General features: G+C 35.7%; 1 protein-coding gene across 3 annotated transcripts; it reads left to right on the forward strand.

The window, feature by feature from the left end:
• Nucleotides 1-4,173: 4,173 nt before the first annotated feature.
• LOC138692662 (zinc finger protein 227-like) lies at nt 4,174-20,519 on the forward strand. 3 transcript variants are annotated; one of them, XM_069815775.1, is made up of 4 exons: nt 4,174-4,384; nt 6,482-6,616; nt 8,034-8,171; nt 16,525-20,519. In XM_069815775.1, the coding sequence occupies exons 1-4, from the start codon at nt 4,271-4,273 to the stop codon at nt 16,540-16,542; spliced, it is 405 nt and encodes a 134-aa protein (XP_069671876.1). In that variant the 5' UTR covers nt 4,174-4,270; the 3' UTR covers nt 16,543-20,519. The 3 variants fall into 3 exon arrangements, with proteins under 3 accessions (XP_069671876.1, XP_069671875.1, XP_069671874.1); XM_069815774.1 differs by lacking the exon at nt 16,525-20,519 and adding an exon at nt 10,367-10,465; XM_069815773.1 differs by lacking the exons at nt 4,174-4,384; nt 6,482-6,616 and having other exon boundaries at nt 8,084-8,171.
• Nucleotides 20,520-25,209: the final 4,690 nt, after the last annotated feature.

Genomic DNA, 25,209 nt, shown 5'->3' on the forward strand with positions numbered 1-25,209 from the left:
CATTGTAAATTACGAGGTCATAAATTTTTCCTGTGATTTGTGATTTTAATTCTGGTGAGTATTGTTTTATATTGTTTAATGAATAAATTAGCGTGTAGTATGATTGAAATTAAGTGTCATCTTCTTTCAATATTAATTATTCGTAACACAAGAATGTAACAAAAGTTTCTGGTACGTACCAGGAATTATTGTTACATCTTTATTTGTCTATACTTTCGGATAATAAACCAGTTAAATGTAATTTTTAATACGTATATTTAATAAACGATACAGACACTTAATTTTAATCACTCAGGTCACCATGGCACCAACAAAACGTGAGCATGCTCGGTCTCAGGTTCAAGCCTTGGTCAAGACTGGAAAATCAGTACGTGATATTGCCAGGTTGTCGAAAATGTCACCAACAACAGTTTTAAAATGGAAGAATCAAAGGGATGGTTCTGTTTCTGATGCTAAACGATCAGGCCGACCAAGCTAAGTGTCACCTCAAACAAAAAGAAAAATAAGGGAGTGGGTGAAGGACAAGGTTGGTGTAGGAACTCGGGCTGTGGCTAAAAGGCTGAATTTTTCGGAGTGTTTCCGCTCTATAAATAAAAAAAGCATTTCACACATGACGATCAGTAGGCATTGTCGTAGTCAGGACTGGGGTCGGAGGTCTTATGTACCAAGAACCAAGCCAATGCTGAGTGAAAAGAACATATCCGATCGAATTAAATTTTGTGAAAGGTTGCTGAAAGAAGGATACACAGAGGGTGCACCTGCTGCCAGAATTCTAAGGGCTCATATTCTGTTCACGGATGAGTCACTTGTGGAACTTCACTCTATTCCGAATCGTCAAAATGCCAGAATTCGAACAGCGGATCCATCCTCTATAAATCCTACGCAGGTACCCAAGTTTGGCGTTAAGATTATGGTGGCCGGAGGAATCTCACGTTATGGAAAGACACAACTTATTATAGTGAATAAGAAGAAAACTGTGAATGGCGAATATTACTGTACACACATTCTCCCAGCATATTCTAAAGTTCTAAGGGATACCACTATATTTCCAAAACAACATATTGCGTTCCTCATGCAAGATGGAGCCAGAGCCCACAGAGCTAAGAGTACATTGGACACAATAAAGAATTCTGGCATCAAAGTCTGGACAGATTGGCCTGGAAATTCTCCAGATTTAAATCCCTTAGAGCACCTGTGGAGCAGATTACAAGAAAGTGTGTTTCGAATACCCAGACTAAGAAATCGTAATGAGTTGATTGCCCGAGTGTTGGAAGAGTGGGAGTCCATTACTAAGGAAGACATTTTCAGACTCACAGATAGTTTTGGTAGGCTTGTGTTGCAGTGTCTTGAAAAAAAACTGTAATACCGACTACTGAAAAACAGTAATGAAAGGACTGTTCACTAAGCTATAAAGTGGCGTTATTTTGTGATATTTAACAAAAGCTCAAAAACAACAACACACCACAAGAACAAATCAAAGAAATCATCCACACCACAGACATAATCACAAAACAAAATTACTTCACATACACTAACTAATATTACACACAAACTGAAGGCCTACCCAAGGGATTACCCATTTCCAGCATACTAGCAGAAATATTCTTACACCACATAGAACAGACATACATACTAAACATAGACAACAACAAACACGCAGACAACATCATACATTGGCACAGATACGTAGATGACATACTAATACAACATAAAGGAAACAAAAGACAAATCCAAAACCTACATCAACACATAAACATAATACACCCAAAGCTACACTACACATTAGAAACTGAAAACAACAAATCCATAAATTTTCTAGACATCACAATAACAAAAGTAGACAACAAACCCTCGTTGAAAGTATTCAGAAAACCCACAACAACAACACACATACACAACACATCCAACCACCCCACACAAAACAAACAAGCTGCATTCCGAACAATGGTACACAGACTACTCAACATAGCAATAAACCAACAGGATTACAACGAAGAACTAAACACAATCAAATACATAGCACAAGAAAACGGATACAACCCCAACATAATAGACAACATAATACGTAAGACAAAAGAACACCACAAAAAACAGTAGAACACAACGCCAAAAATACATCACATTAACATAAGAAAACAAAAACTCACATAAAATTGTAACCTCATTCAAGAAATTAAACTACTACATCGCATACAGAACAAATAACATTCTACAAAAACATCTCAACACAAAAAAACAGACAAATACAACCACAGAGGCGTATACAAACTCAAATGCAACACCTGCAACAACTTCTACATGGTACAGACAGGCAGATCATTTCAAACACGTTACAAAGAACACATCACAGCCATAACAAAATTGCAAAACACCTCCACATATGCAGAACACATCACAAATGCAAACCACACCTACAGAGACATCAACACTGACATGGAAATACTGCACATCCAACCAAAAAGCCAGAAACTCAACACACTAGAACAATATGAAATATACAGACACACGAAAACACAACCCAACGATATTCTCAACACACAACTCAATTTCAAAACACATTCACTCTTTGACTCTACACTACAAAACGCACCCACACAGGAAACAAGAGGCACCAAGACCAACAACGACCAGTTCGGAAGATGACCGAAAAATAGATCGAAACATGTTAACAAGGTAGGTTAATAAAATTTAACACAAGAAAGTTATTATCATGCAAATACCGAAGTGATACAGTGTTAAAAGTTGTGTAATCAAGATGTATATATTTATTTTTTTCTTTATTTTTCTTTTTTTTTTTTTTCTTTTTTTCACTTTTCTGCCGAAAATAGTGAATGTCCCATCTAGTGGAACAAACATAGGCGGAGTTATGGGGGGCTATGAGGGCACTACTCCCCAAACTTGTCAAAACTCTTTTTTTTTTCATTAATGTTAGAAAGTATTGAAAAAAACCTTTTTGACGATTAAATCCTTCAGATAATGTCTCTGGTCTATAACATTTCTTTTAAATTTCTGATTATATGAGAATTTCTATTCCTCATTTGAGGAATGGAAGCGGTGTAATATTTCTTTTGTAACTGCTTGTACTCCTGTGTTAAAAGTCTGCAGGTGTTCTGGCCTCCACTTGGAGATGTATGAATAACATACTGCACAACAATGCAGAAACAATCCCGGTATAATGTGTAAGCTTATAGACGAGATTAAATAGAATATTTCATATGATATCTTCAAAACCCCGTTTTATGGGAATTCATTGATTTTGCTTTGCCCCCCCCCCGGCCCAATTAAACGGTTCTCTCACCCTCCAATGTGAACGAAGTGGAAATAATACTGAATGGCGCCAAGCTAAAGTAAAAGTGCATAAGATGAGCACAAAGTATATATGGCTCATAAAGTATTCTGTAGACAGTGATAAAACCCGCCTTAACTTTGATATGATCTTGGAATGATCATTGCATTGACACATCAACTAGAATTACGTGCGTACTAGAACCAGAGTCGTTTCTCCATTTCGTCACATATTGCAAGCATGTCTGTATGAGACTGTAAGGAAAAATCTTCCAATCCAGACTAAATCCAACAATATGATAAGAACGAAAATCAGCTGTCACGTCTAATATGCTCTGAAATCAGGACTTTTGATGCATGTGCAAATTATGTCGGGACGTTGGACGCAATGGTCAAAATCCTGGACTGTCCAGGAAAATACGGGACAGTTTGCAAGCCTACTACCCCTACGTGTGAAAAAACAGTCACTGATTCTTGGATTCTACCGATAAGCTATTATCAGCTCTTACTATTAATTAGTATTAAAAAGCAAAATTAGAAGAAAAATAATCATAAAAAAAAAATAGTAATAGCAAAGAGAAGTAAAGCATGAAATTACAGTCATTCTGAACCTCGATCATCTGTCTGAACCGGCCACCTTGAAAATACTTTATTAAGGCTTTCGTCAGCCGTGACCAGCGTCGCCAACATGTTGGTTTTGGGAGTGCGAAATCTAAAGGATATTGGTGCGAAGTTTTTCTGTCGTCTATAAAGATGGATCAGATATGAACCCTTTCAAAGAAATAGCCGAATTCGCACAATATTAAATATGTAATATGCATCTAAAAGTCCAGTGGCTTTAATGCTATATTTATTGTTATTTTTCGAGCGTTTAGTGTACTTCTGCAAACTGGTGTTGGCAACACTAGCCCTAACTTTCTTAAATCATAACGATAATTGGAAACATGCGAGAGTTAAACGATTGTTATACATAAGCTTACGCAAGATGTCTTATTACTCCGAAGAATATTTGGACCAGGGACATGCTCTCACACATGAGGTGAAAGTTGATAAAGATCCGATGCCAATTTCATTCCCAATGTTGAAAAATGAACCAGAGGTGAGTGGAGCGCAATGATTGCGATGTATTTTTCTAGTGCTTATGTTGTATTTTGATTATCACAGACACTATCTCTTTATAACATTACTTGGAGTGCTTTTCAGTGTGTGATAGGGATAGAAGGAATCTGATGATAATATATGTTTTATTTGTTATGTTGTAGCGAAGTGTAATGTTGAACTGTTATCTGGTTTTATATTTCAAATTTAAAAACGAAGTTACAGTGTACACCTTATTCTTAATGGTTGCCAAGCTACACATTCTCCCAATGTAGATACTTGATATTAGGCTTAAGGTCACGAATTAATTTTCATTTTATTCTTTTTATATAAGCCTATAAATAATTTTTGGCTTTCAATTATTAATGAGTCAAATATAGAAAAGGTGGGTAGGGGTGTTTGAGAATATGTTCTTTCTTTCAACCATATAAATTAGTTGCAATGCATAAAGAGCAACATACATTTGCTCTAAAATGTAATGTAATTGCATGAATAAAGGTAAATTTAAAACAATGATAAGGAGACACTTCAGACATATTTCACTTGCGAGTTAAGGTGTAATATTATTTTTGGTGTGAAAATTGCGTTCTTCGTGTGTGTAATATCTGACTTTATTTGGATTAAATATTGCGAAATTCTTGTACAGTCATTTATGCTCGATGCAATAATTTTCAGTTCCACTACACGGAGATTTTTATATGTTGCCATTGTAGGTTATGTTTACTGCACCAATATTGCACTATTCGCATTTATACATTATGATTATGCATAAAGTAACATGTGATAACTTGTAAATGCAATTTGTCTCTATTTCAGTTCTATTTATTCCTTTCGTATGGTACTCCAATCTGAAGTCTGATTAATGTACTGTGTTAGTAGCCTTAATTAGAGCAGAAGTAGTTCCTTTGTACTCATACTCCTTGCATATACGGATCTGTGACAGGTTAGTTTTGGTTAGTTTTGGCTTTTATTATGCCTTGCTTATACCATCACCTGCACCTCCACAAAAATATGCTTATAAAGTCAACGATTTTGACCTCCCAAATCGCAGGAACTACCTCAGCGCTAGTTCCACCGCTTTATGAGTCCTGCCTTATTGGCCTTTGGACACTTGACTATATTGAAATACGGTAAGCTCACAGCGCTATTACTAGAGCAACTAGATTTACAAACTCTCCAATGCCCTGCCATTACATATTAAGCCTAAGTTATGTCATATGGAAATTGTAGGTTGTTATTTATACTGTATTCCTATATTCGCAATTATACATTATAATTAAGCATAATTTCATGTATGATACGCCACACATTCTATTTGTATTTTAATACTACAATCGAGTACCTACTGAATTATTGTATTTATCTACTTCCTAAGAGACGAAGTAACACGATCGTAAGTACATTAATTTCATAGGTGTAGTATGATAAATTTTCTGCCTACGATTAATTAAGGTAGATGTGCCAAATTAAAATCACATTTATTAATACTCAAAATAGTTTCAATTCTAAAATTGAAACGTTGAGGTTAATATATTATGTTAACATGTAAAATTGTGTTCACATTAAAATAACACAGTTTTGTAATTATTTCTGCATCGAAATATGCAACAAGATGTAAACGGAACTTATGGACAGTTTACACTAAATACAACTATTCAATGATACGCAATATAGTTGTATTATATTTTACTGAGCTCCATACACTGTAATAGAAATTCCGAACATACATTATTGTCTGCTCGGGAAAGAGTCTATACTGAGGCAATAGTAGCGCTCCTGGTGGTCAGCAACTATCTGTGTATGCATATTTATCAAGTACAGGGGCGTATACTGGTTTAAGGTTCTCGGCTACCGCTGACCCTATTATTACGCAAAATATATTTTAAAATCCCTATGATAAAATTCCTTATCTACTTATATGCGAATTCCAGACGTCTTGATTGGGACGAAAATACTTTGATGACTTCGTCATTGAAATTACAGTTGGGCTGGTAGCCCGCAAAGTACGCCCCTGATCAAGTATTGAGCTTCGCAACTGTATATACTAAACTTTCCTGAACCATATAATAATTGCTCAAGATGTCTCTTGGTACTGCAGGAACGGAATTTTTCGGATCAGCATGTGACTGGTATAAAGGAGGAATATGAGGACCAGAGCCATGATCTCACTTCTGAGATAAAAGTTGAAGATCAAGTGCCAATTTCCTTCCCTGTGGTCAAACGTGAAACTGAGGTGAGTGCAGCACAAAGAATGCACGGTGTGTTATTCCAGTGTTTTTCTTGTGTTTTGATTGTAATGGACACTGCCTCTTTACAACAGTACTTGTAGCGCATTATAGTCTGTGAGAGGGGAAGGACAATCTCATCTCTATTTATTATTATTTATGCCTTGTTGCATTGTTATCTCGCTTCACTTTTAAGTTTGGAAACGAAATTGCTCTTTACACTGAATCATAATGGTTGCCATAGCTACAAATTCCCACAGTGTATTACCTTGATACTGTGTTGTACTTGACATGATTTGCTTTTGTTTTTTCTATGTCTTTGTCTAAAATTCTCGATACGTTTTGCCATTTTAAAATAATGATTGATTTTACTGTAGATGTAAGCAGAAATATTATCACTTGTCTTCATTTTTCTTTTATGTATTTACGTCTCTCGGATATTTCTTTCGTAGAAAATTATGCTGCCAGTATAGAAAACATATTTTGTAAGTTTACAGTATATTGCAGGACTTATTAGGGTGAATTCCAGAAGGTGCTCTAAATTTTGCAAATTGATCCGATACGTAGGCATAGGTACAGCATTCATAAAAGTGCTATTTACTTTACTTATGTTTGTTCTGTGAATGAAGTGCATTCAACTTAAATATAGGTATAGAAAGGAAAAGTTAAAAATTTCAGTTGACAAATCTTGAAATTATTAGGAATAGAAATAGAGGTTTTGAATTTACTTGAACTGATTGTGGATGGATTCCAAGTAGATACAAAACTCGGGAAAGGCCACGAATTTTCTAAGCATTTTTGTTGTCTAAGATATAAGCATTATTTGCATAGGAAAGGAAAACCCGAGTACTGAATGCGTACATGGAAAATGATGAAATAATGCTGAAAGTAGCTTTGAAATTCAGGGGAATGCTTTTTTCTTCTCCTCGTCAGTACGATTCAATGAATCAGAAATATTTCGAAATTCTCCCACAGAGTGAAAAAAAGTATCAATGTATTTTTCCTTCAGATATTTTTTCCATAATAAGCATTATTAAAATTATGTATTAAACTGTCTCTTATACCGTTTGAAATTTCTTATTATTTTATGTTATTTATTTGTTTATTTTTTTTCACAACAACTCAACTTATGGGTTTAACACAAAACAGTGTTGAAAATATGCTACATTATATGCACAATAGTTTATTATATGTAGGAATGGCCGTAATATGCACGATTACCTTTTCGTATTATTACAGACCTTCATAACATGTGTAAATAATGTTTCTGCATGAAAAATTGGCATTCGCTCATGAATACTGACCCCATTCCTCAAATGTCGAGCGGTTGCATGCAGATATATAGACAGCAGCTTGTAACGTTAGAAGTCGTCTTCTAATAACCTGTAATAAATTGCTCATTTAATATTACTCATTGTACTGCAGGAACAGATTATCTTGCATCATCATGTGACTGGTATAAAGGAGGAATATGTTAACCAGAGCCATGATCTCGTATCTGAGGTAAAATGTGAGAAAGATCCAGTGGCATTTTCGTTCCCTGCTGTGAAACATGAACCTGAGGTGAGTGCAGCACAAGGAATGCACTGTGTTTTTCTTGTGTTTTGATTGTCAGATCCGCTACCTCTTTACAACAGTGTTTGCAGTGCCTTTTACTTTATGATAGAGACATAAACACACTTATCACTATTTAGTGTTACGAGATATGTGATATTGCAGGGAACTAATTCTGGAGTGGTATCTCGGTTTGTTTTAGATATGAAAACGTAATTGCTTGTTGCATAATCTATGGTGTTTGAGGACACTGCTTCTTTTTGTTTTAGATGTATGTACATACATTATCTCGTGATTTCATTTTTCCATCTTTTTTTTGTAAGTATTTACGTAGTTGCAATGTATCTTTTGTAGAATATTATCTTACGCATAGAGACAAGATATTTTGTAAGTTTACGACAAATTATGTAGTTGATTTTGAGTGGATTGCAGAATAGGTTCTAAATTTTGCAAAATGTTGTGATATATACATGCAGATACAGCATACATGAAACTGTTGTGTATTTTATTTTCTCTTAATCTGTCAGTGAACTGCATTTAATTTTAGTAGAGGTAGAGAAACAAAAATTTGAAACTTCATTTTGCCAATTTTAATATTATTAGGAATATACATTGTATTTGAATTTCCTTTACTCCTTATGACTAGTCTACAACTTAGTTGATATTCTCGGGAAAGTTATGAAGTTCACAAAATTGTTCAACAAATTTTATAACCAATTTTTTCTCTACGATATAATAATCAATATTGTCGTAGCAAAGGAATCTCTGTGTACTGGAACTTTAGTATAATTGCATACAACATAATTTTGCCTGGCAGAAATTATGGAGCAAAACTGGAAGAAAATGTAATGAGCATAGATGTACTATAGAAAGCGAACTCAACCGAATGGTTATATACCTGGTAATGTAAAAATTCGAAGTCATACAATAACTTGATATTAGACATTGTCAGAAAAATGGGGATATTACCCATATCGTTCAAAAGTGAGGAGTTGCAATTAACATGTCTGACCTTCAGACTAGCAAATCAGTGACCAGATTCAGGTTGGGACAAGTTACCTGTTTGAAGTTTCTTCAGGTATTATCCCTTAACCCATTGAGTGAAAATACTGGTTAACTCTCGGCACTAACCGTAGACACATTTCGCTGGCATTATCACCTTCTCTTCACTGAGACGCTGGATAACCATTGCAGTTGTTAAATTGTTGTAAACCACTTACAAAATCCACCAAATTCTAAACTATAAATGATTGAATAATTGTTCATAGAAAATTTCTTCTATTATAAGTGTTCAAGTAGTTACTCTATAATAGTCATTTTCCACCAGCGTGGCTGTGCATACTCATGTGATACATTGGTGTGCGACGGAATCTCAAATATGGCACAAGTCAACATTCAGTGAACAAAGTGAGGGTGTGCAAGCAACAGAGAAGAGAATGACAGAATCGCATCTAGGATAGCCAGATTAGTGAAGTGCCAACCTTAAAATCTATCGTATTTCACTTGTTTTTATAAAAAGTGATGTTTCCTGCATTAGATATCTTATCAAAACATCTTATAATATTGTATCTTTTCCTATCTCCTAAATATGAAGTTAAGAAAACATTCATAATACGGTGTGTTTGACACTGATATTGCTTTGGAATAATTCTCTATCATTAAATTTTGCATTTCTATCATAAACTTAAAAAATAATAAAAATAGAAATAAAAAAGGTGTGTTAGTTCAGTTTGTGAATAAAAATTTATTTTGTTTCTGTTCTCTACATCTTTTGCGCCTTTTCACAATTCAGAATATTATCATTTCTCCGTAAGTCATATAAAATTTAAGGTATTTTATTTTATATATTAATGCATATATATTTATCCCATTTATTGTCATTTTATGGTACTCATTCCCTTCTTAAAGTGTCAAAATTCCCCTCCTGCTTGGGGAATCAGCTTTAGATTACATAAGTGCGGTACAGGATTTTAAATTACATTTTTTCTGAGCCACATGTTGAAAAAGGTTCAAAACCGCAGATCTACAAGGAAAAGAATTGCCCCGCGAGAAATCTGCCTCAAGAATTATCCTATATTTGCTAAAATACTACTAGGCGTAATACAATTTAAAAGCAATTCTGTGACATCTAAATTCGATGCGCTTTTCTTAGCGTAAATTGCTATCTTTTTGTTTTATTTGCTCTGTATTTCTGGGGAATGCAGACTGACTCGGACGCAGTGACTGAGGAGCCAAGTTTTGAAGTAGCTCCAGAGGACAACGAGGTTTTGAGGGAAAGGTGAGTGTGGTGTGCGAGTCTTCACGTAGAGTTCTTTGTGTTTGAAGTGTCTGTTAGCTTGACTGTTTAGAAGCAGCTTCAGAAGAACTGTCTGTCTGAATCGTCCAGCAATAATCAGTCATCTCTTTCCCACTGCACTTCCCTTGGTATCTGGTTGCCATAATGTACTATTTAAACCTGTCTTCATATCCTTCACTGAAAATGCGTAGATTTTCAGGAAAGTAATATAGATGGATATGCAAGTAGTGCACCTTTACACTCATAGTCCAGCCCAGGGTATTGAAGCCCTCCACCTTAACATCTACAGTTTGTTTATAATTGAAATTTTTATAATTCCCTAGAAAATTATGTACTACGATACTATTTTGAGTCCATTCAAAGCATTCTTCTGCAAAGCATTGATCCCTGTTGCAAAGTCACTGTGTAACATTAATTTGCCTATTTTATTTAATTATTCATTTTTATATCCGTTCACTCATTGAGTTATTTTTATATTTATTTATTTATTCATTTACTTATTTATTTACTTATTTACTCACGTATCTACTTACTTATTTATTTATTTCCTTCTTTATTTATATATTCATTTATTTATTTAATTATTTATTTAATTATTTATTTACTTATTTATTTACTTATGAATTACTTCCTTATTTACTAACTTATTTACTTATGTAAATTACGTATTTAGTCACTTATTTACTTGTTTTCTTATTAATTTTTTATTTATATATTTATCTATTATTTATTTACTTATTAATTACCTCTTTACTCATTTACTACTTTATTTACTTATCTATTTATTTAATTTTTTTATTTACTTATTTATTACTTGTTTACTGACTTACATATTTACTTATTTATTTATTTGTCTATTTATTTATTTAATTATTTATTTATTTTTACATATTAATTACTTCTTTCTTTACTAACTTATTTACTTATGTATTTACTTACTTATTTACTCACTTACTTATTTTCTTATTTCGTAATTCATGTATTTATTTATTTATTTATTTATTTATTTATTTATTTATGTCTTTATTTAATTATTTATTTATTTACTTGTTAATTACTGCTTTATTTACTTACTTCTTTATTTGTTTACTTATTTATTTATTGTGCTGTAGTTAAGGTCATCATTCTTTCACTTCCATAAACCAGATATACTACCGTACTACATTAATACATATAACTGTACTTGAACAACGTTGTTTCACCAATTTATGACTTCTTTCTGTTTGGCCACTGTTTGCTCTTCTAGTGTGTAGATATGTTGGTGTTGTTATTAACTAATGCAGAGTTCTTAGCTGTAAACACATTTACTTTCTTGTTCTCCAATATTTCTCACACATAGTGAGTTTAGAGCAGTGCTGTCATGAAATCAGCACAGCAACTTATGATTTTGAAGTTACAGGATAGCCACGTGATTCTCTGTAACAGACTGCATATAACTGTGTGACTACTCAAAGTTCAGGCACGGATGTTTATGTTATTACTGCCTGAGATACGTCATGCACAATAATAATCAACAGTATATTAAGTGTAATAAATTTATATAACAACTTCTACAAAAGACAAAGAAATAAGGCATCAACATTACTTAAAAATTGGAATATTTCTGATATGGATTTAATATTTTATGACTATTTGTTTACAAAGTAACAGTACCTTATTTAAATAAGATAGGATATTCTTCTAGGCAAAAATATAATTTATTGTACTTGAATTATATTGTGTCACGAAACATTGGAACACTGAACCATATACTGGCACGTGAATACATAGATACCCGACCCTACTAATCTATAGTGAACTATAATTTGTTAGTGTAAGTGTGGCTTCTGTAGTTATTACTTCTTTGAAAAAATGGTGAAGATAAAAGTCGGTGTTGTAAATCGTACTGGACAAATAATACCCGCATTATAGAAATCAATACTTCATCCCACTCTGCTGATTGCAAAACTACACTAGGTTTAGCCTGAAACCGCTGATATTGTCAGTTATGATAATAATTTCTGCTTGAACTACGTCATTGTCCCTGACACTTTATAAGCGCCCCAATAATGGTGAAACCTTTTGAGACTTCAGGATACTGTTTCAAAATTTGTTTGTTTTTTGCGGATCTTTGCTCTCACTTTTCCCGTGAGTGAAAAATTCGGTTACGTGTTCATTAAATCACAGGTCAGAAGTCTTTGAACGTCAGTGTACAAACTGAACCACAAGGAAAGCTAGTTACTTCCTAAGCGTTTACTAGATTGCTTGTTTGTTGCAATTGCAATATGTACTCACAATTTTGAAACAAGTTTTCTTATATCACAAGAGTCATTTTTCTCTCGTGAAGGACCTGCTGCAGACGCTTCATATTTAACGATTATTTTTGGATATAACATTCTCTATATCAGGCAATATTACGTTAGCAGTTGCAGTCCCTAAAACTGAACATAAATAAATTATTGTCTGTGAATCGAAGTTTGTTAAGTTTCGTGGATGAAAAAACTGGTTACAGCTATACATACTGCCGAACATTGATATTGCTTCTGAAATACTTTTTATTTTATTATTTAAAATAAAAAGTAAAAATTGAAGTAATTGATAATATTGTGATGAAGCCTTCAATGCTCTTTACTCTTTAGCATGAGGTCGAGTGATGCACTCCGTTAAATTTCTACTTCCCTATGACGTCTAGCACAAGATTGCATGTAGCAGAGGGATATCAGAGTACGGCAAGGTTTGAACTCCCGCCTTTCTGTTAGTCTCCCCATACAAGCCATATGTCTTAATCTCGTATACCATCAGAAGCTTCAGGTCAGTTTTCTGTCTGCCAAACTGAGGCGATGTGGCAGTGTCCACTTTTCCTTCCATTTCCAGCTGATACATTGGCTAATGCAGCCTACATTCAATGGAGTGTGTGTACCAAGTGCTTCCTTAGAAACACGCTCTAATTTTCTCAGTACCACAATCGTAGATCTCTAGGTGATGAAGAGACGAACAGGCAGGTCACCTAGTTGAAGCAGTAATAAGCGCCTATGATGTTTTGCTTCATTTTCCGTTCGGGAATTTACAGTGTGTTGACGTCTACGTTTCACAACAGACGTACAGATCACCTCACTCTTTGTGTACTCTCTAGCCATCTTATCTCTAGTATCCACCCCTGCTTTGGTTTTGTTACAGTCGAGTATTATCTTTGGCTTGCAATTGTTGTCTCCCTTTGAACAAGTCATCCCACGTTGCTGGTGATGACAGCAGCACAAAATATTTTTTTTCTTGTATTATAGAATGTCACTGAAATCAGCATGACCCCGATAAGAGACGAAAATCTTCTTTTGCTCTCGATACTGTAAAAGCTTCGAATGTCAACTTTTTTTTTCCCCATCCAGTGAGGGCTAGGTTTTGAGCTAAAGAGTTCTCTGTCATATTGCAGCTTATGAAGAGGTCTGTCGTTACCCTTCGCTCTGTACCATAGAGAAGTAACATAACATCCTGGACAGTTCTCATTCCTTGGTTCTTGTCTGTTCTCTGCAGACTCAACCGGTTTCCCTCCTGTGTGTACTTGCATCCCATGGGTATGATACGTATTTCCATCTGTTCACGTCCAGAATTTCATAGCTTTTTTACTATATTATTTTGCGACGCTTTATCAACATCTCACTTATTTAGCGTCTGATTGAGATGAAGGTGATATTGCTGGTGAAACGAGTCCGTAGTCCAGGACTCATAATTACCCAGCATTTTTCTCATGTTGTGTTAATGGAGAACTCCAGCAAAAAACGCAACCAGATAACTCGCCCCATTTGGGATTCGAACCCGGGCCTCCCTGTTTCGCTGCCAGACGCACAACCCTCTATTTCTGATAAATAACTTCAAATAACAACATTTGCTTAGAGGTGAAAGCTACTCGTCTGACATAATGCGTTCAATAGAAGAGTATTGAAGTCTTAAATTTGCTACAGACATTTCAAATATTTCTCAGAATTGAGTCAATTAATGTTTTTATATTGCTGAGTACGAGTATACTTAACATTTCAGCGGAATAATAATATTTTGTATGCTTATAATTTTGTACAATTGTAAATTACATTGTTGCAGAGCTCTGTAAGCTTTGTTACTAGTTTAAATTCCGCAAAACAACAAATTGCAATTTTCTCATGATGACGCTTGCTACGGAATGGAATCAGTAATGTTCGACTGCGAATTTTCCTGATTTTAAATATATAAAATTATCAAATAAAAAGGTTTTTTTATATCGAGTGTTTCAAAAATAGGGGCATAATTCCAGGTATGTATTTCCCACATGTAGACAATCAAAATAGTTCATTGCAAAATGTGTCCGGAAATGCTTTATTTTCGAGTTATGGCCTTCACAACATTGAAATTCACCGGAACGTTTTTCTTTCCGCAGGTCGTTGCCATCAAAGGAGACATTAAGAGGGCACTCTTACATTTCATTCCGAGGCGACGGTTACATTCAGTGTTGTGTAGGCGTTAGACTGTGCGACATGTATTCAAATCAAGAGCTGGCAGATATGCACTTCATGTACGGTAAGGCGGACGGCAATGCTGCGCTTGCTCGTCGTTTGTACCAAGGGAGGTACCCACAGTGACAATGTCCAGATCGGATGACATTTGTAGGCTACATCTCCATTACCGTCTGTGCGAGTATGGAAAATTTAACTCTCCTGGTTTGGGAAGGGGACGACCAAGATCTACAACTCCAGAAGTACAGGAGGAGATTCTGGAGGCTTTGAACATGACTCCTTCTATCAGCACACGAAGGGTAGCGTTGCAAGTCAATGTTCCTCATACGACTGTCTGGAGACTGTACATATTGTATCCTTATCATTTGCAACGTGTACAGGCCCTGTCACCAGCAGATTACCCTGCACGAGTTAGGTTCTGTCAGTGGTTCTTGCAGCAGTGTGGTGTAAATCCGAACTTTCCTGCCTTAGTATTATTTACAGATGAAGCACAGTTCACACGAGATGGCATAACAAATATCCACATTCAGCATGTATGGGCGTATGAAAACCCACGTGCAACTGTTCCATCTCATCACCAGGTGCGGTTCTCCCTCAACATGTGGGCCGGTATCATTGGTGATCAATTAGTTTGACCCCATGTACTTGTAAACAGACTTACGGGGCAGGCGTACACAAACTTCCTGGAAAACACCATACCTCATGTTTTAGAAGACACTCCACTGATCAATCGTCAACACATTCACTTCTTGCATGATGGCGCTCCTGCACACTTCAGTCGTACGGCTCGCCAGTACTTGGATCGAAGGTTTCCTGATCGATGGATAGGTAGAGTTGGCCCAATTGCTTGGCATCCACGCTCACCTGATCTGAGCCCTCTCGATTTCTACTTGTGGGGCCATTTAAAATCATTGGTTTATTCGTCTCCAGTGCCTGATTTGGAATCCCTTCGGAATCTAATTGTGGCATGTTCTGAGGACATACGCAATACTCCTGGAGTTTGGGTTCGTGTTCGCAGATCAATGACACATCGATGTGAGGTGTGTATTCAAGCAGGAGATGGACATTTTGAACATCTTCTGTAATGACAACGACCTGCGGAAAAAAAACGTTGCGGTGAATTTCAATGTTGTCAAGGCCATAACTCGAAAATGAAGCATTTCCGGACACATTTTGCAATGAACTATTTGGATTGTCTACATGTGGGAGATAAATACCTGAAATTATGCCACGTATTTGTGAAACACCTTGTATATCACAATAATGAGTGCTAGGAAAAGTTATTGGGCATTTGCAATCCCTAATTTCGAAATAATCGCATTATTTAGCCCACTCAAAGACAGGGGACTTTGAACAGAGAGGTTCATAACAAAAAAAGCTGACAACAATTGACTAACGTGGCGTAATCCTTATTAAATTTATTGTACAGGTGAAGTCCAAATAGTTGAGATATTTTGATACTTCCTGAGTTACTCATAAATTAATTACAAGCTTGTATCTCTAATCGTAATTCACCTTGTCATGAAATAGCTTTTTTTTTAATATTCAGTAATTGAATGTATATTTGTTGGGACTGTTTCATAGACTGATAGTATATTTACTTCAGGATTGCAGCTACGAATGAGAGGACCGTATCATCAGAATTGGACAGACTTTCTCTTGAAGAGAACGAGACTGTGTGCGATATTCCCAAGAATTCACATTCCACCGCAAAACCCGTGCGGACTCGTGAAAGTGAGAAGCAAATGGAATTAGAATCGTCTAAAACATGTTTCCCGTCTGCGGAAAAAGTAAACCGCCATTTATCCACGTACGCAGGCAAGAAACCTTTCAAATGCGATGTCTGTGGCAAGTGTTTTTCGCAGTCTGGTAATCTGAGAATCCATAAACGCCTTCACTCAGGCGAGAAACCTTTCAAATGCGATGTTTGTGGCAAGTGTTTTTCGCAGTCTAGTAATCTGAGAATCCATAAACGCCTTCACTCAGGCGAGAAACCTTTCAAATGCGATGTCTGTGGCAAGTGTTTTTCGCTGTCTCGTAATCTGAGAAACCATAAACGCCTTCACTCAGGCAAGAAACCTTTCAAATGCGATGTCTGTGGCAAGTGTTTTTCGCAGTCTAGTAATCTGAAAATCCATAAACGCCTTCACTCAGGCGAGAAACCTTTCAAATGCGATGTCTGTGGTAAGTGTTTTTCGCAGTCTAGTATTCTGAGAATCCATAAACGCCTTCACTCAGGCGAGAAACCTTTCAAATGCGATGTTTGTGGCATGTGTTTTTCGCACCCTAGTAATCTAAGAAGCCATGAACGCCTTCACACAGGTGAGAAACCTTTCAAATGTGATGTTTGTGCTAAGTGTTTCTCTCGCTCTGGTCATTTGAAACAGCATTTACAAATACACACAGGCGATAAACATTTCAAAAGTGATAAACTTTTCAAATGTGATGTTTGTGGTAAGGGTTTCTTTCGCTCCGGTCATTTGAAAGAGCACTCACGATTACACACAGGCGAGAAACCTTTTAAATGTGATGATTGTGGTAAGTGTTTCCTTCGCTTCGACTCCTTGAAGCACCATATACCACTACACACAGGCGAGAAACCTTTCAAATGCGATGTTTGTGGCAAGTGTTTTTGTCGCTCCCGTGAATTGAAACAGCATTTACGACTACACTCAGGCGAGAAACCTTTCAAATGTGATGTTTGTGGTAAGTGCTTCTCTCTCTCCGGTGTCTTGAAACGGCATTTAAGACTACACACAGGCGAGAAAACCTTCATATGTCACGTTTGTGGCAAGGGTTTCTCAGATTCGACTGCACTAAGAAACCATGAACGCCGGCACACAGGCGAGAAACCTTTCAAATGTGATGTTTGTGATAAGTGTTTTTCGAAATCGAATACCCTAAAAGCACATGAACGTCTTCATGTGGGAGAGAAGATTTTCAAATGTGATGTTTGTGGTAAGTGTTTCTCTCACTCAGATTACTTGAAAGTGCATATACGAATACACACAAGCAGTAAGTCGTTCATATGTGATTTTTGTGGTAGGGATTTCTCGATGTCTTGTAGCTTAAAGAGACATCTACGCCTGCACACAGGCGAGAAACCTTTCAAATGTCAAGTTTGTGGTATGTGTTTCTCAGATTCGTCTAATCTAAGAGACCATAATTTCCGGCACACAGGCCAGAAACCTTTCAAATGTGACGTTTGTGGTAAGTGTTTCGTGCGCTCTGGTAAGTTGAAAGTGCATTTACGACTACACACAGGAGACAAATCTTAGATATGTGATGTTTGTGGTAAGCTTTTGCACACTGGCTAGAATCGTTTGGCATATGATGTATGTGGTAAGTGTTTTTCGCAATCGAATATTCCAAACTCATGAACGTCTTCACATGGGAGAGCATTGTTTCAAATGCGATGTTTCTGGTAAGTATTTTTCGCGTTGCTGTCATTTGAAAGTGCTGTTACGATTACACACTGACGATAAACCTTTCAAATGCGATGTTTGTGTTTGGTGTTTCTTAATGTCTAGTTACATAAAGGTACATCTACGCTGGTACACACGCGAGAAATCTTTCAAATATTAAATTCGTGATTATGGTTTTTCAGATTCGACTATCCTCTGAAACCATGAACGGCAGCATTCAGGCGAGAAACCTTTCAATTATATGTTCGTTTCTAGTGACGTCAATTGTGTTTTGGTAGTAGGTGCAATTTAAGTTCTCATGTGCTCAAGTATATTGGTAATAACCTTTTGTAGTACGATTTTTGTAGTAATTGTTTCTTCGCTTGGGTAGCCTAAGAAACAATGAACACTTTTAAGTGAGAAGTCTTTTAAGTCTGATCTCTGTAACGTGTTTCTTTAGGAAGACTATTTTAAGTATGGTTTAAAATTTACCGAGGAAATGACTTGGTAATGCGGTGTTTGTGGAATGTGTTTGTCTCTGTCCTGTAAGTTAAACTGTTGGGCTTGTTTCACAATTAACCGGGAACGAGAACTAAATTATTGTTTAAATATATATAATGAAAGGTGAGCATTCGTAATTAACGAGAAACTTGAGGGAAACTTGAACGTTACTTCACTCTCTTGTCATCATAAATCTATTTTCTCGTATATTTTGTAGCAAGAATGTTTCCTCTTCATCCATTGTGTCTAACTAACTCACATTTTGAATGGAATCACTTTCAGAATTATGCTACGTGTGTCTGACCAGATTACCACCAGAATTGAATTCTTAAAGAATTCTGTGTGTTACATTTTGTAGTGGGTTAACCTGCATGTGAAGAAATGTTTTCAGAACATGGGAGGATTTACTGCGGGAGGAAGAAGAGTAAAGTACATCAGATTTGTTGATGATATGGCGTTGTTAGCAGCAGAGGAGACATTACTAATCTATATGCTACTGGATCTCAATGCCAGTTGTGTACAGTAATATTTGGGATAAGCATAAATTCAAACAAGACGAGGACCATTGTCAGAGGAATTCCAAATGAGGAAATAGAAAAAGTGGTCGTCTTCAAATAATTGGGCTGTACTAAAGCAGTAACATCAGCTGTTGCTAGGAAATGAAATTGAGATTAGGAATGATCAAGGAAGCTTTTAGTAGAAAAAGGAGCATCTTTTGTGAATCTCTAGAAAGAGAAGTAAGCAAGAGAATAATGAAGTGCTTTGGATGGATTGTGAGATTATTTGGAGCAGAAACATGGACATTACTACGAAGTGAAGGGAAGCAAATACAAGCATTAAATATATGTAGAGAGGAAAATGGCTCGTGTTAAATGGACACACAGAATAAGAAATAAGCTGTGTTGGAAAGAGTGAGTGAAGAATGAATGATACTGAAATTGAAGATGTAAAGGAATTGGTTGGGTCACTGGCTGAGAAGAAACTGCCTAGTGATGGATATACTGGAACGAATCGTTAATCGGAGATGAGTTGGGGCCAAAAGAACATTTCAGACGATAAACTATATTAACAATATTGATCTGTGTGGAGAGAAAGAGGAAGGCAATAAATGCCTTTCAGTTGTGAAAATTTTCCAGTTTGTTTCATGTGTAAATATAAGCTCAAAAGACTATATGTTTACACGTGGACAGGTTTAATATAATGTGCAAATTTTTTATGTACAATTGGACGTTTTAATACACAAATACAATGAGGATTATTCTTCTACGTACCGCATCATTGCTGTTCCTGTTTGAGGAAGAGCAACATCCTCAACAGGAATTATGTTTGCTGTGAGTAATTGAGTACTTTTATTTATAATTATATAATATTAGTTGTCGAGTGCATACCTGTCTATTAAGCAATTTGTTCTCAGATATTGTTTAGTCTTCTGCCTGAAATATATTGAAATGTTCATTACGTTACTTTTTCTTGCCATACAATTGGAAGAAAAAATGTTTACGTAAAATACAATTTTAGGCATTAAAACATTAAGAGTAGATCTTCACTGTTCCTACCAAATTTTGTATTACGTTATATTTGCACTGTTTTTCTCATAGAATTGTTACTTAGTGTTACAATAAATTCTTTTACATACTTCGTATGGATAAAAAGAATGCAGTTGATGATTTTCAATTTGTTGTAATAATTAATAAACACGTTATACAGACACAATACTTCTGTCATTGATCCAAATTCCCCTTTTTATTTACGAACACACTTGACAATGTTCAGTTTGTCAGCTATTGCAGTGCAGATGTTTTCAGATTAGAAATTCTATCAATACGCTCTACAAGCATCGCTTCACTCTTTACTTGACGTGTGCTATAATAAAATATCATTAGGCTCTACTTACATTTCTGCTATAAATTGCCTCTTTATTAAAGTTCGTCCATGTGTAAATATAATTAAATGAACTTAAACCAAATATAATTCTCATCTTAGATTTTGTAATATTATACATTAGGAATATGTAGCACATATTGTTGTGTTAAGGGCACTGGGTAGTGATGACTATACAATTTAAAGCATTTCAATACAAAAGTTTAGTTTAATATTTCTAAGCTTCTAGTAGTCAGACTGGAATAAAAATTGCCATGGTTATAGAATAATTCATTCTGAATGCAGTGGTATAAAAGACAATTAATTAGTTTCTTATGCAAGTGCACAAAAAGGTCATAACTGATAACCTGTTTACCCACTTTTCTAACTGTACCTCAAAATTTAAGTGCACATTACTCCCTATAATCTACATTCATATTCCATTAATTGTTTCTAGGTTCTCAAGTAATGCCCATTGTAAATTCTAAACCTATATTTAGTTAAATATTTCATCCTTAGTCAAACAAAAAAAAATCTACACTTTTATTAACAATTTTTGCCATTTTTTTTCAATGCATATATATTTTTGTCTTTTGTTATGTGTGTCATATTCAATAATCTGTGGGTCTAATTTGTAGAATACAGTGCTCAGAAGAATCTGTAAAAATTTCATGCAGATAGATAGAGTAGTTTCTGAGAAAAGTGCACTTTAGTTTGAAAAATCTCAACTTACGGAAAACTGCATTTAAAATAAAGTATGTAATTTAGAAGCTCCCAGTACCTTTAGAACATTCCAGCTGCATATTCCTGTTGATTTTGCTCCTCCTGGGACTCTCTTTTCCTCTTCTCAATCCTATTTCTGACTCTGGCCTCTTTTTCCATATTTTCTGCCCTCTTGTTGGCTTCTGAGAGTCGCCGCTTATCAATATTCATTAGTGCACATTTAACATTTCCACTTATTGTCAAGCCCATTTTTTCAAGAACCTTAATTCTACTGTAACATCCATCATTATAACAAATAACTGCATCATACAGACCTATATTTAGAGTTCTTACTTGTACAAATACAGTTTTAGGCACTCGTTCCCAAATGACATGGTGAAAACTTTCATTTGGGTTCTGAGTTTTCCCATGTAAACATTTACTTAGCAGGTCATCTCGGGCCAGATCCCTAAAAATAGGCTTAATTGCAAGTAGAACTGCCTCTGGTAGTGAATGTTCATGTTTATATGTATCACCTTTAAGTTGGGCTTTATGATATCCACACCATGAATCTTCACCCGGAGGACAAAGTCCATGCTGTGGAGCATCATCATTGGACAATTTATGAAAATAAATTGCCCAGATGGCCTGCTGCATGTCTTTAATTGTCTTACCTGCATTTCTTCTAATAGCAAGCCCATAGTACTGCTGGAGCAGATCGATCTCAGTGTCTGTCAGTCTACCCCGCCCCGTAAGCGACTTACCATCAGAAAGAGTTTTCCCTTTCATGTCCTTCTTCAATTTTCTGAGCCTAGCCCCCATTCTTTTCTGGACATGACCCACACACTCTAATTTAGTTATCTCAATGTCCTTACCATACACATTTGATTCTTTTACTTTTTGAAAGCCTTTAGAATCTCCATCACCAAGATAGTTAGTGTACTTTACACCGTACCTATCAACAGAACGACTGAAGATTTCTACTACTCCAGCAGCTTCCATGCCTCCACTATATCCCTCATAATTGATACTGCAATCATGCAGCTCGAAATTCTTTGCCCCATGGCATATATTACAGCTTTTTGAGAGGGTGTGCACATCCAGAACCTTGCCTGTATTGACACTGGTAGTAGTAACGACACCATTTAGAGAGGTATGACCTCTCTTCTGCCAAGTGCCATCACATGCAACGGTCAGATGTGTATTATTACTCTCAGACACTGCTTCCCTAACTGCATTGCTCATAGATTCTAAAGCTACTTCACTTACTGCCTTATAAATTAGATCCATGCACTTACTAAACTTTGTTGGTGGTGGTGGTAAATCCATAATAGCACAAAATGTATTAGCTGCACTCACTCCTTTACCAATGCATCTCATACCATAAACTAATCTAGCATTAATATCGTAACATGACCCTAAAAACTTAGATGACATGGAAGAAACACTATAATTACAATTACTACAACATATACTTAATTTACAGGATAATCCTCTTCTAGAACTTTTGTCTTCACATACACTTGCACTGTCTTGTGAGTCACATTGTTTACACTTGCTATAACTGTTGAAAAGTTCTTTTAACACACTCAAATGAACAATTACATACCCATTATCACTAACATTATCACTAACACTGTTTTTGTCATTACAATCTGTAAAAATATGCTTCAGTTTCTTGGCAGACGAACTCTCAGAAGCAGAATTAGGCCTAGTTAGGTTAGGGCTACCACCATTATCTGAACGATTTGAACAATTTTCAACTGATTTGAATTGATTTCCATAAAATTTACGTTTTCCGAATTTCTTATACCTTCCCATGATGACTGTGAACGATTTGCAAACATACAAAACGGACCTACAATCACGAAACTATACAATTATAACCACGTGCCTTTCACAACATAAACAAGCTATTGGCAGGCTTCCAAACAACTCAGGAAGACTACCAGCTGAAGCAGGGTGTACTCTGCACAAAAATAAATTTACCTTATGGTTCTAATTGGACCCCGTTCAGAAATATACAACATCAAATATTGTGTAACTCTCGCGTTCGCTTCATGAGCTGAGGGGGCGTTACCAGCGCGCAGCCATATTTAAAGAGACCATTTAAAGGGCTTATCTGCAGAGATACCCCCACAATATATATATCGTTTGAAAGGGAAAGTTTTGTACTTTTTTTTGAAACACAAAACAAAAAATCGAATTTTTCATCACAAATCACTACCCAGTGCCCTTAATTAACTAGTCAACAAGGGAAACCTAGTTAATTACCACGTGAGAACAATATGGCTATATATACTCAAGATATATTATAAATTGTATATAAGCACACTAATTAGTGAACTATTTGGCATATTAACTATAATAAAGATTATAGCAAACTAATCAATTCAGTTCTACTATATACCGGTAATAATAAAGTCATTTGTTAATACATTTGGAAGTATTTGATGTTAATTTATTGTGCGTAAACATAACTTATAATGGTTTGTTCAGGAACGAATTCATAGAATAATGGCTGTGATAATGGTTCATTAGACGAAAGGTTCTAGGTTCGAATCCCGGCATATATAAAGATAATTTAGACATTGTATTTAATATAAAGTAATCTTTAGAATAAAGTAAGTTGATTAAAAAGAGAGAAGTAGAGCAAGGTATGTATGGAAGAAAGGGCAGAGAAATGGTGTAGGGTGGGACAAAGGAAAGTTGCGATTGCACCCGATTAAATGCATATTTTGAAGTACTGTCTTCGCAGAATACGTCGTGTAGGTATCGTTGTCCTATCGGTAGGCTTGCCAACTTTCGTAAGTAAAAATTAGGGACCCAAACGTTACTGACAATTTTATTGAACTAATTATTTCCACCTATCAATAGAAACTTAGAATTACAAAAAATTACCAAACTCACAAGACAACTTGAAACAATATAAATGCTTTATATGTTAACTGTTGGAAACTAGGAATCCATTATATTGATGCAATTACTTACTTACAAATTGCTTTTAATGAACCTGCAGGTTCATTGCCCCTCACATAAGCCAGCCATCGATCCCTATGCTGTGCAAGATTAATCCACTCTCTATCATCATATCCCACATCCCTCAAATTCATTTTAATATTATCCTCCCATCTATGTGTCGACCTCCCCAAAGGTCTTTTTCCCTTCGGTCTCCCAACTAACACTCTATATGCATTTCCGAATTCGCCCATACGTGCTACATGCCCTGCCCATCTCAAACGTCTGGATTTAATGTTCCTGATTATGTCAGGTGAAGAATACAATGCCTGCAGTTCTGCGTTGTGTAACTTTCCCCATTCCCGTGTAATTTCATCCCTCTTAGCACCAAATATTTTTTTAACAATCATATTCTCAGACACCCATAATATCGGTTCCTCACTCAAAGAGAGTGTCCAAGTTTCATAATCATAGAGAAACAACCTGTAATATAGTTGTTCTATAAATTCTAACTTTCAGATTTTTTGACAGCAGACTGGATGACAAAAGCTTCTCACCCGAATAGTAACAGGCATTTCCCATATTTATTCTGCGTTTCATTTCCTCCCGTGTCATTTATATCTGTTACTAGTGCTCCAAGATGTTGGAAGAAAAAATCTCCAATTTTTTGTTTCCACTTGGTACAATATTCAGGCCATGAAACATAATCCTATATTTTGTCTTTTCGGGATGTACTTCCACACCTAGAGCTTTACTTGCTACAAGTAAAATTTCCCTGTTTTCCCTAATCTTTTGTGGATTTTCTCGTTGCATATTCACGTCATCCACATAGTCAACAAGCTGGTGTAAACTGTCCAATTTCAAAT

Source organism: Periplaneta americana, chromosome 17 (genome assembly GCF_040183065.1).
Source record: "Periplaneta americana isolate PAMFEO1 chromosome 17, P.americana_PAMFEO1_priV1, whole genome shotgun sequence".
In the NCBI taxonomy this organism is placed as follows: domain Eukaryota; kingdom Metazoa; phylum Arthropoda; class Insecta; order Blattodea; family Blattidae; genus Periplaneta; species Periplaneta americana.